The sequence below is a fragment of the Neofelis nebulosa genome, chromosome X (genome assembly GCF_028018385.1).
Source record: "Neofelis nebulosa isolate mNeoNeb1 chromosome X, mNeoNeb1.pri, whole genome shotgun sequence".
NCBI lineage: Eukaryota > Metazoa > Chordata > Mammalia > Carnivora > Felidae > Neofelis > Neofelis nebulosa.
The window spans coordinates 71,901,091-71,914,659 of NC_080800.1; the positions used below are offsets into that span (position 1 = coordinate 71,901,091).

Below are 13,569 nucleotides of genomic sequence, written 5' to 3' on the forward strand. Positions count from 1 at the left end.
GCCAGTTGGGTTCAAAAATTTGGAGGGAGAGGACAGACAGAAGTCAGATTCTCATACACTGTTAAGTCTTTTACAGGACTGAGCTTAACAATAAGATGAAATTTCCTAACCATAAACTGTGATGTGCCAGTTACAAATATTTTCTATTACTAAATCACAGGTTGTTGGAGCTCTTTAACTTTATTGGAACTGTTTTTAGGTATGTTGTGACATATATTTTAGACTTGGCTCAAATCTATGTTCTTGTTGCTTTGAAAAAGCCAAAATAAGGAGTCTCCCAAAAAACCATGAATGTTTGGGTCAGAATAATGGTAGTTCTAATGGATGGAGGTTTTCTCTCTGTGACAAATATTGAATTGATAGGATTGATTGGGATATAGGTGTATCCATATCTACTCTTCTGCCTGATGAATGAGAGGTATCTTAAATGTCAATGGATAATAGCTTTAATTTTTCACATATAAACTGGGAAGGAATGCAAACTATGCTGAAAAATAGTTGTTCCCAGTGACATTTCTCCAAAAATTTACAAAAATCATTAAAAATTGTTTAGCATGCATCAATCAAGTACCTTCAATCAGATCATTATTTAACTATAATAATGGCCAAGCAGTCCAACTCGTTTCTGATTGCAGTTAAAAATTCTTTGTTTAGGGGCGCCTGGGTGGCGCAGTCGGTTAAGCGTCTGACTTCAGCCAGGTCACGATCTCGCGGTCCGTGAGTTCGAGCCCCGCGTCAGGCTCTGGGCTGATGGCTCAGAGCCTGGAGCCTGTTTCCGATTCTGTGTCTCCCTCTCTCTCTGCCCCTCCCCCGTTCATGCTCTGTCTCTCTCTGTCCCAAAAATAAATAAAAAACGTTGAAAAAAAAAATTAAAAAAAAAAAAAATTCTTTGTTTAGAATTGCTGCCATAAACCCAAGACAAGGCAACAATGGTTAGTAGTGAAACCAGAGGCAAATTTGTGGTCATTTTTCAGAAAAATCTATAGAAAGAAATTACCTTCTAAAGGAAAACCATGGGCCTCAACTTACTCCTGCCTTAGAAATTTTTGTCCTGGTTCCAGTCTGGGGTTTTGTTTCCTATGTGTAGTCTATGAGATTCCAGGAGTGGAATTTTCTTGCTAGCATCTACATTAGATATATTTTGATATTTAAAGATCATACTTTTGACCATATTTACAAAGTTCATTGGTAGTTATTATAAAGCCGCTGCAGATAGTAGACATGCAATAGTTATGGATTTCAGCTGAGCCATCTATATTTTCTTGTCTGGTGTCCCTCAAGCTTAATGGCACACATTTGTGAAAATGCTGCTTAGGACTAAGGATAGTTTGTGATCAAGGGATAAATCACAATCTAGCAGTACAGGGTGTTGGCTTAATTAAGTTTATTTCCACTGAGTAACTGGCCTAAGTGTATACATTTTTGGCCTATTTAGAAGGGTTGCTTAGCAGATTATAAAGTGCTTAAAACGCCATGTTATATAAAAGTGATTATACATAAAGGCCTAACCCTCTAAAAAGGTCATGAACATATTAAATAGCAAGTTCTGTTGTGCTTAGACTTTATTGAGTAGTAACTTTGCTACATGATAATGGAAAATATCACTGAAAAGAAGGTTTCAACGTATAGATTATTATCTTGCAAATCTCATAATGATATAGTGACATTTATAGATAAATAATGTTACTGCTTCATTAATTTTGCTTTGATTTGGAACATTTAATAGCTGTCAGACTGATTGAAGCCCTAGTTAATCCTGGGGAAATTAACCCTTATGGAATTTCATGCCTTTTAGGTACAACATCATTTAGCTAATAAGGTAAAAAATATAATTGGTCTCTTCCTATCTTGTACCACAAGAAGAAATCATAGCAGAATACAAAGTGTCAGAATTTTAGGTTTTGAAAATCCTCACTTCTATTTTAATCTCCATAGGTACTTTAATAAAGAAAAGTTGCATTATACAGTACCTGGTACATAGAACATTTTCAATAAATGTTGACACTGAATTGAAATGTATTATACAACAATTGCAATTCTAAACTGAAGACTTTACTCATAACAACAGTTCTGTACTTGAAATAAAGGCCTAATTTAATTTTCTACGTAACTAAACCTAGGCAGCAAAATGTTACAATGAGAAACAATGGAAATTGGAGCAAAAATGGAGATCCCACTTCCTAGTTGAAGGTTAAGTATATTGCTTACCTTTATGAACTTCAACTATAAAATGTAAATAATTTATTACCTATTTGATAAAGTTACTGGAGATATCATATTTTTTTGGTAAATTGTTAAACTATCATATAAATTAGTGGTTTTATTTAACCTAAGGCAAATGGACAATTGGCTATTCAAATAGTGATAGAAGGAATGGAAGACAATTGTAAATTTTCTATAAAAATCTCAACTGCCTGAGAGTAGAAACACAGTCTTTATATCTTTATTTAATTCCACCATCTAGCGTAGTACCTGAGTATTGCAGATGCTAATTAAACATTTGTTGCAAGGTAAGTAGTGAGAAAGTTGTAATAAAAGTTGTAATTGGGGCTAAATGTTAAATATAATAGATGGAAAAGCACTATATGGAAGAGGTGCTTTAACACCTTGAGTGAAACCTAATCAAAGTTGTCCTCATTCCTCATTGGGTGTGTGTGTGTGAATTTTGACATTATGTTATAAAATAAGATGATTTTTCCACTCCCAACCAAGTGAAAAAAGGTAGGTTGTTTGGATTGTCATGTTAGAATGGATACAGGTGATTGAATTTGTAACATTTTGTGAAAGCTTAGATTATTCTTTCTGACTAGAAAAAAATGTATAATATTTTCCTACAATACAAGTGACTATCAAGAATTCATAAAACTTTTTCTCATAATGGACACTTTTCACTAATCATGTTTCCCCTTTTCTTCCCCTATGGTTTCAAGAAAGCTCAAAGTATTTAGCCCAGTTTTACTAGTGACATGGAACTCTGTGGCCTGTTTTTCTGTGTACTCTCTTTTCCTTCTGGTGTTATTACTCCATTATATTTACACTGTCCCTGACATCTATTTGTAGTCTATTACCTCTTATTCTCTTGAGCTACTCAAAATCCTTTTTTTTAAGTTTATTTATTTTGAGAGAGAGAGAGAGAGAGAGAGAGAGAGAGCGAGCGAGCATGAGCTGGGGAGAGAAAGAGAGAAAAGGAGGGAAAGAATCCCTGGAAGGCTCCCATGGAGCCCGACATGGGGGTCGATCTCAGAAACCATGAGATCATGAGCTGAACTGAAATCAAGAATAGGACATTCAACACAAGGAGTCACCCAGGTGCCTCCAAATTCTTTTATTCCTTTTTGTAATGAAGTGGGATATATACAACCGAAATTAAATTAATTTTTTAAAGTTTTATTTATTTAAGTGATCTCTACACCCAACATGGGGCTTGAACTCACAACCCTGAGATAAAGGTTCGGATGCTCTACCGTCTGAGCCAGACAGGTGCCCCTCAAAGAAATTGATTTCAAATGACCATGTATTTTTTAATGCATAACTTCTTGGTAACACCTTTGTCACCACATTTTTCTCTTTTCCACTTCTCTGTCATTTCTATATTCCACCATTCTTTAGTATATAATTTATTCAAGGAATAGAACCACATTTTTATGTAAGGTAAGCCATTGAAGGAACTTACTATGCATATGCAGTAGCTCTTTTAATGCAATTTATCTTATATTCTAACTTTTTTCTTAAACCAAGGTCTAAAATCTATACCCACAAGCCACATTCAGGATTTAAAAGATCTCAGTGGCATGATTCTTTTCACTCATTCAGCACACATTTAGTGAGAACTTACTAAACACTGTCCTAAGGTACACTTCTAAGTGCTACTGGAAAATATACATACATAAGATACTATCTTCTCTCTCAAGGGCTTTATGGTCTTTTAGAAGAGCTAAGACATGTACCTAAATAACTTTAATGTAAGGAATATGTTGACCAATTAGTAAGGGCTATAAAGAGAGTCACAGATCAAATACTAAGGGAGTTATAAGAAAGACACCTAACCTTCAGCTCTATGGGGGGGGGGGGTATAAATAGGAAGAATCTTCAGACTATGACAACTGATTAGGTTTGGAGTGGCAAAGGAAAGGGAAAGTAAAAAATAATGCTGAATTCTAACCTTTGTGATTAGGGCACTGAAGATATTAATATAAATAGGGGACATAGAATGAAAAGCTATTATGTGGTCAGTTGAAGGTGACTGTGGGACAGCCAAGTAGAGATGCAACTAGTCCATTAAAAATGATGAACTAGAGCAGAGGAGAAAAGTTTTGGGACTTGTCTATGTAAAGATAATCATGTGCAGTTGTCCATGTAAATATTGCAGAAGTCAAGATTTTATATCATATAGTCAAGCGAGAGAGGGTAAAGAAAAGAGAAGGAAGCCAAGGACAAGCATGAGGATGGTGGGAAAGATAAGGATTAGATTTTGAAGACTGTGGCAGAAAGTTAATTAGAATTAATTGAAATGAATTTCTAGCAACAGAGGGGGTCCAGCAAGATAGAGACAATCTGTTCTAGACTAAATTGGCCTAGTTTGTGGACTTTCTCTAGATCACAAAAGTCAAAATCTAGGGGCAGAGAAAATGGATGGTAGTCTACCCAAAAGTAAGGGATCAGTAAAATGAGGACAGTAATCAGAGAAGGCAACATAAATTTTAAGGGTTTCTAGCAAAAGCATTGTTGGATGAAAATGGAGTCCAGTCTGGCTTGGAACTGAGGACTGGAGACCTTGATGAGGGTGAAGTTTAGCAGGAATGAGAGTGTAGAAGATGTAGTAAAAAAGTGATGATAAGAAAAACAGACATTAAATAGTTTCAAGTGATGAGGTTCAAAGAGTGGCCAAAATCTGTGAGGGCTGAAGATGTACTGGAAATGAAGAAATTGAGGGTGATAAAGAAACATGAGGACAGAATGTGGGAAATATCACTGATATGAGCGATGAAGTTTTCATTAATGATTCCAGGGCAGGGTTAGCAGGAAGTGGACAGAAGATTGTAAGTGTACCAATGAAGCTGTCAAAATATGGGGAGAGTAACGAGGCCAGTAGATAGTGACAATTCAAGCCAAGAGGTATGCTGTATATAGTTTGCAGGGTTTTAGAGAAAGGAGGTGGCTGATCAAAAATCCCAGAACACAAGAGTGTATAAAATTGTATTGAGAAAAGAATTAGCAATAGATATATAAAAAACAAAACAAATGAAAAAAATAGGGAATTATTAACAACAAAACATAGTTGTGTTGATAAAGAAGCAATTGGTTCTGCAGTAAATAATATTTTCATAGCATTAAGAAACACTGAATACTGTTTTAGCCAGAAAATGGGGATTTAACTATATTAGGATGATGGAAGGGATGGAAACAGATGGATATAGGGGATTAATAGAACTAAATCCTTATGTATCAGAATTATCAACAGATAATATACAACATTGCTACATCACGCAATAGCATAGGAATTTGCATATTATTTAGCTGTACGGAGGTAAATATGAAAAGAAACAGCTAAAATTTGAAGATGGTTGCTTCTGGAACAAGTTTGGCACAGGGAATTGCTATAATATGCCTTTTAGTACTATTTGAACTTCTAAGCTATATACCTGTATTACTTTGATTAAAAAATAAAAACTATTTTTTGAAAGAGCAAATAAGTAACAATTCTTGTTCACCACAACACAAAGAGTACAAAAGGGAACCAGTGCAGGAGGTAGCAGGAGACAGATAAGGGTGGAGTTTGGAAAAGATGGGTCCAGAATAAATATGTATTGAATTTTTGGAAGGGATAAGCAGGGGGTAGAGGTTTGTGCAAAAGAAAATTCATTTTCAATTCACTTATTCGATGAAGAAAACAAAACATACAAAGAGGGACTTAAGCTACATTTTAGTGAGAGAGAAAACAGGAAAAACTGCTGAGTTTATTGAGCTAACCAGCCTAGAGATTCCATCATTAGTGAATGACATGTCAAATAAACATTGTAGCAAGCTTCCTGTATAATTGCCAGAAAAAACCACCTGACATTAAGATTTGTACTGTCTTGATGCTGACAAAAATTGAATTTTCAAGTAATGGGAGAAAGGCATCACAATTTGGAGTATTTTCATTGACAATAGCAATATCCAAGTGAGGGAATGGAAGGAAAAATAAAATAAGATAAAAAACAGGGAGGGAGGCAAACCATAAGAGACTCTTAAATATAGAGGACCAGCTGAGGGTTGCTAGAGGGGAGGTGGGTAGGGGGATGGGCTCAATGGGTGATGGGCATTAAGAGGGCACTTGTTGGGATGCGCACTGGGTATTATATGTAAGAGATGAATCACTGAGTTCTACTCCTGACACCAATACTACACTGTATGTTAACTAACTTGAATTTAAATTAAAAAAAAAGTAATCACCATTAAAAAAATCATCATTACATAAGCACTGGGCGTTATATGTAAGTGATGAATTGCTAAATTCTACTCCTAAGACTAATATTACACTATATGTTAACTAGCTGCAATTTAAATAAAAACTTGAAACAAACGAACAAAATCATCTTAAAAATGTAAAAAAAATGAAAATGAAAATATTACAGTGGGAACCAATTTCTTCTACTGATGTTTTGACAGATTTGGAGCCTGGCATTAGGGAACAAAGAAGATACAGAATCAGACATTTATTTCAGCATCTGCTATGTACTTGACTCTAAGCTGAGTACATTATATATTTTATTGTATCTAATACAATAAATGGGGAAATTGAGTTCTAGTTAAGTCAATTATCTCAGTCTAGTTAGGTCAGTTACCTAAGATCATGCAGCCCAGCAGAGGCAGCTTTTATAAACTAAAATAATTGAATTGAAAGTCTTTATTCTTTTCACATTCTTATGCTACCTCCAAGTTACAATTTAATTCTAAACACAAACTAAAAATGGGCCAACCTTTAGTTTTAAGAAAGTCCAACCTATATCTGCTTTATAACTCACTAAAGAGACTCTTCCACACATATGGACGAGACATTTAAAAATCAAGGAGCCTAGATGGGAGAACTCATTTTCTTCTCTCCTTTGTTTATGGGATCTGTACAACCAGATTATCCCATCTCACTCTGACCAGGGGTGGATCCAATCCTATGAAATCCATACAAGTGAAATTACTAGCTCTATGCTTCCCAGGGCACTATCTTGTTTTCAGCAGCACTGCAACTTTTTCCTCAAAAAATATTGAAAAGTCAGAAAAATTTAATCTATACAAAAAACCTTCGGTCTTTAACAAAATTACATCAGAATCTCAAACCAAAGTATACATAATAAAACAGAAACTAATATATAAGCAATCAAACCCTTCCCATTTTCTAAATAGACAATACCTAGTCTAGTCAAATGTACTATTAGTCGTACTAAGCTAGTAAAAGGATATCATAGTATCACCACTGACACTAGACAAGATTTTTAATCCTGTGGTATTCTTCCCCATCTCTGATAATTATCCCTCACTTTATTCCTACTATTATTATTATAGTTTAAATTTTACACTTGAAATAGCTTCTAATAATCTCTGCAAATCTTTTTCCTTGGCATTTTTCATGTTGTAGACTTTATAGTTTATAAAGCACTTTCAACATATGTTTTTATTTAGACTTTACATCATCAACCCTATGAGGTCGACATTACTACCTGAACTTTTGTGGATGAGGATGTTTCTGAGAGATTTAGTATTTATTAAAAACACACAGTTTGAAAAGTACAAAGCCTGGGGCTGGAACCCAGGTCTTCCTTCTATGAAGCTAGTCCACTTTCTGTTATGTCACCAATACCTCTCTACTGGCAAGCTCTTAATCCAGTGCTCTATTCACATTTCCACTATTGATAAAGAACTCTCCTCTCTATGAATTCTGACTCCACCACATACTAGCTGTGCAAAACTTTGCAAGCAACTTAACCTCTCTGAACCTCAGTTTCCTTACCAAATAAGGGTAACAGTAAGGGCAATAAGGGCAACAATAACACCTTCCTCAACTGATCATTGTGAGAAGAAAATTAATCAATATGCCAATCTATCTTGTATAAAATTTGCTAGGATTAACCTCATAAGGCATATGTATCAATATTTTCCTACTTAATACCCTTCACTTACTCTCCATTGCCTACCAAATAAAGTACAAGTTTTTAAACTTAACATCCAAGGACCTCATGATCTGGCCTTAATGTACCATTTTAACACTATACTCTAGTACTCCTCATTTCATGTTTTCCTTTCAATACAAACTGAATCACTGACATTTCCTGAAACCCAAAAGGTACTTTCCCAAATCTATGACTCTTTTTCATGTAATTCCCTATCCTCAGGATGTCATCTCCTTGCCACATCACAATACCATATATTGAAATTCTCACTTTTCAAAGTCCACGTCAGTTCCTATCTCCTCAATAAAGCTTTCCTTGATCTGCCAGCAGAAATTAATTTCTTTTCTCTTCTATTCCCAAAGCACATTGCCTGTTCCTCTTTTATGACAGACAACACATTGCTTTGCATCATGTTTTATGTGTTTGCCACTTTCCCCTATTAGACGGTAAGCACCTATAAGAAATGTGACAATGTCTTACCCAGTTGTGTATTTCTCATAGTGCTTGGCATGAAGATTTAATGTTTATGAATAATAATTACTACTAAAAACCAATAATTACTATTTGTTAAGTACTTACCATTAGCACTCAACTATGGTAAGTGCTTAACATGTAAAATATAATTTGTTTTTACAATAACCCTATAAGAAGTGATCAATAGGGGCGCATGGGTGGCTCGGTCAGCTTCACCTCAGGTCATGATCTCGCAGTTCGTGTGTTCGAGTCCTGCATGGGGCTCTGTGCTGACAGTTCATAGCCTGGAGCCTGCTTTGGATTCTGTGTCTCCCTCTCTCTGCCCCTCCCCCACTCACACTCTGTCTCTCTCTCCATCAAAAATAAATAAACATTAAAAAATTTTTAAAAAAAGAAGTGATCAATAAATCTCTACTCTATGATGAGGAAACCAAAGCAAAGCAAAGTATTAGATTGAACGGTATGAAATTGTTTCTATTTGATCAACAATGACCTATAAAAATGACAATTTCAAATGATTTCACATAATAAAATGTTTTTAATCATTATTGCTAATCCATTTAATGTAAGAAGTTCAAGACCATCTGAACCATATTTTAGAGTAATCCTAGACCACAATATTTCCATACATGATATTCAAAGAAAAGATACTTTTGGGCTTTTTTTAGGTTGGAAAAATATGAATTTTGAATTTTTATGGTTATTTTTCCAATATGACCAAAGTAAATAAAATTATTTCCAATTCATTACTCATTTAAATACTATACCTCATGAAAATATTTAATATTGCACAACTGTAGAACCAATTTTAAAACTGAGGATCAGCTAGAAATCAGGTATTCATTTTTCGGTTTATAACTTCCTTCATAGATTTCATGCATTAATAGACCTGAATTATTTTGTCTTCTGAGAGGAAATAGAAAATTTTGTTTTAAAGATGCCATAAACAAAACACAAATACCCCAATATTTTGATGAAAATTCAATGTGAGTGGCTATAAAGTGGTGTGAGAAGGGTTTAAGAGAGTTATTTCAGTTTTATAAGCAAATCAGTTGATCTTACCTGGTCACGTATATGGCTTAATCCACCATGGTACAACTCATTTCCAGTGTTTGTAGAAATTGAATCAGTTCCCGTGATGATTTGGATTTGTTGGCTAGAATGGGATTGTTGGCACTGTGGAGAGTGGATGATCTGGGGCTGTTGGACAATGTGATGATGGCATTGAACCTGTGGATAGCACTCCTAAAAATATATATATACATGCCAAAATAGCAACTGAGAATAAAAATTACTAATCAAGAAAACCCACTGAATCCGTTTTTTAAAATTTAATGTGTTCTTTCACAAGATAATTCAAGTTCTAGGATATATAGTTTTAATATGTGATATATTGTTTTTTAAAATTATTTCATTGGGAGAAAATGTATTGAATTCTATTTTGTTTGATCAGGTGGCAGTGACCATCCAAATACTTACTTAAATTGGCCAGGGAATTGCATGTTCTGATTAAATTAATATTCCAGCTATACTTAACACTAAAACTATAATGAATATTAATATTAACTATTCTTTGATAATTCACCAGGCATTTCAGGGTCTAATTTCATAATAATATTATCATACTGAATATTTAGATGTAAATAAAATTAGAAAATAATATAATGTAGTGATTTTCAATTTCAGGAAGCATATTAGAATCACAGAGGGGCAGGCAAAATTCTTATGCTTATGAAAATCAAGCATGAATTAAGAAAAAAGCTTGGAAAACAGTGACTGAAGCTCCAGATCCGGAAAACAGGTATTCTAACTCTGATTCTACCACTTACTCTGTGATCTTGGGAAACTGTGTATGCAATCTTTATGAGCCTCAATTTCCTCATTTGCAAATGTTGAGATAATATGTGTCTCATTGGACTGCTATGAGGAGTCAATGAACTGATGTTTATAAAGTGCCTAGTACAATGTAGGTGGATAATAAATATTTATTATTATTATTATTATTATTATTATTATTATTATATTATTTCTTTATCATTGTCATCTTCAACTTAATCATCATCCACCCCACAAATTTTTCAAGTAGAAAAAAATCACTGAGGTCCAGAGAAGTAAGATGATTTACTTGTAATGCCACGACTAATTCATGGAAAAATTGGGATTAGAACTCATGATTTCTAGTTCAGAGTTCTTTCAAAATATAAGGTTGAATTTTTACTGTCCTCAAAATAGTCTAGAGTTGTTTTTAAACTATATCTTTTCTATCTGCTTGTTTGTTTGTTTGTTTGTTTGTTTTTCTGAGAAAGTATAGAGCCCAGAGTAAGAAAGGATATCTGGTTATTTCAGTTTTGTGGATTTCAGGCATACTTGCATTTCCTATATTATTTTGTTATTATTCTACTTTAATAAAAGTCATCTGAAAACCAGTTTTCAAAGAAAAACATACTCTATTTTGAATCATAATGCTACATTAATGCGCACGCATTTACTTTGAAAGTATAAATTCAATGCTCTATTTCCTTTTGACAGTGGAAAGCTGACCTGCATTAATATAGTAAACCACTTCAAATTTTATGTTTTTTATGTGGAACAATTTTCAAATTATATTAAATTAAAAAAGCAAGATGCACAAGAATCAATATACTTTGCTACCTTTTGTATAACATTTTAAAATAAACATATGTGTATATTTACAAATATACATAACTGCTTTTAAGTGCATAGAGCAAAACTCTTTTAAGGGTGACTGCCCCTGACAAGAGGAACTGAGAGACAAGGGGGTTAGGATAGAGAGGCTTTTTTTTTCACTGTGTACATTTTTTATTCTCTTTTTACACTCTTTTTGTACCTTTTTATACTTTTTATTTTTGAAAATTTTAACATGTATACAAATTATCTTTTTTATGTGTACAAAAAATATTTTTAAAGAAAGAAAAATACATAGAGAAACATATTTTACAAATAGAAATTACTTTCGTAGTCGTTGGTAATAAAGGTCACAGAATCATTTCATAGAATCATTTTCTCTAGGATCTTTTCAAGTGCAACTCACTTTATAAATATGCTAGCACTAAGATCTCTACAGTTTAGAAGTCAGGCTATGTACTATCAGCCATTTCTGTACAAATTGTATGGGTGAATGTATTATCTATTCTTTTATTTTATAAAATATCTTCATACATTGTATTAGAATAAAGTCACCGTGACAGTCTGAGAAAAACTTCATCCAGTGGGAAACTTATACACTACTGAAATAGAATTCCTCCTGAAAACAAAATTAATGTGTTCCTTAAAAGCAAGTTAGGAAACACTTTGAAGGACACATCAATACAGAACAATAAACAAAGCAAAACTCATTTTTCAATCATCTTCCTTTCTTAATATATCAGTTGACTCTTGAATAGAATGCTGACAGTCCCTCCAATTGGGTTGTCTTGTGGTTTCCCTGAGCCTGTCTGGCCTCTGAACCACTCATTAGTATCATTGAAGTCTTAGACGACTTTCAGTTTTTAATTCTCATACCTGACTACTAATGTTATTGTTCTAAAACGAGATATTCATACATTACTCTTACTTTTGAAGTGTACCACAAGGTGAATTTTTAATGTACAAAATCTCAAACATTTCTGATTTATCATATGTTTTGTCATCTTTGATAGAGGAAAAAATACACAGAGTACAATTCATATGAACTGGATAATTATCTTGTAACTGATACCAATTTACCACCCTTCCATGACAAAGATCTCTTTTTTGGTCAGGTCTCATCTCTTAAGAACTAGTGCTATTTGAACTAGTCTCATGTAATATTAAACCATTTCATCCAAACTCTGGCCTTATCCAGCTTGTCTTACATCTCTATCCAGCATCTCTATCACTGAGGAAACTCAACTAGGTCAAAAAGTTGTAGTTTGTTCCATATGTATGGTTCCTTTTACCTTGGGAAGTCTGCCATGGCAGTTCCAAAACTCCCAAGTCATTTAAGTCATTACTAAAAAAATGGGCATAAAAAAGTTAATATTCAAATTGATAATAAGTAATAGTAGTGTTCTTTCAAAGGAGTTCTTTAATTGTTCCAGATTTATAGCAATAATAATGTGCAGGATATTCAATCTTTTCCTCTAAGAACCAAGACTTAGAAAATCTTTATCCTTTTTGAGACAAGAAATTATAAGGAACCTGAGATGATGCATCTCAAACATTTCTTATTATGTAAAATGTGTCAAAATTATTGTTTTGTCAGTCCAGTTGGACAAAGGAGAGATGTTATAAATTTATAGCTTGAGGAAAGTGCCCCTTGAAGAACTGACACATTTGATGAAATTTTTCTATTTGGTATCATAATATCCAGAAATATTCTGCTGTTCTTCTGAAAGATAGGCGTTCAATACATACTATACCATACCCTCTAATAAATCCAAGTTTCCAAGCAGACCAAAGTCTTAAAGGTTTGGATGTTTATGATTCTGACAGTTTACACTATTTTATTTTTAATGAGCATCAAATAAGTAAAAATATATTAATTCCTATGAATCTGGTAACAAGTGCCCATAAATACTTATAAAAAGAAGATGTGTTCTCATGCCAAGAGAATTAAAAAGAATTTAGTATACTTTAATGTTTAATTTGTATATGAGAAAAATGATTTTGTGATAAAAATTTATTTGATATTATTTCACTGCCTGTTGTAGGTTAAATTGTGCTGCTCCCACAAAAAGCATATGGTAAAGTCTTAACCCTTATACCTCAGAAAGTGACTTTGTTTAAAAACAAATTTTTTTAATGAAATAAGACCTTTATAGAATTAAGAAGTTAACACAAAGTCATTTGCATGGCCCCTAATCAAATATGACTGGTATCATCATAAAAAGGGACAATCTGTACACAAAGACAGACATGCACAGACAGAAGATGATATGACAACATACAGGGAGGATGCCATGTGAAG

At 33.6% G+C, this 13,569-nt stretch overlaps 1 protein-coding gene across 1 annotated transcript in view; it reads right to left on the reverse strand.

The window, feature by feature from the left end:
• The window catches only part of POF1B (POF1B actin binding protein), a 128,905-nt gene that overhangs the window by 69,409 nt on the left and 45,927 nt on the right, over positions 1-13,569 (reverse strand). The window contains exon 5 of the mRNA XM_058712476.1: positions 9,684-9,866. Within this exon, the coding sequence (XP_058568459.1) occupies positions 9,684-9,866 (183 nt within the window). The remainder of the gene's footprint in view (positions 1-9,683; positions 9,867-13,569) is intronic.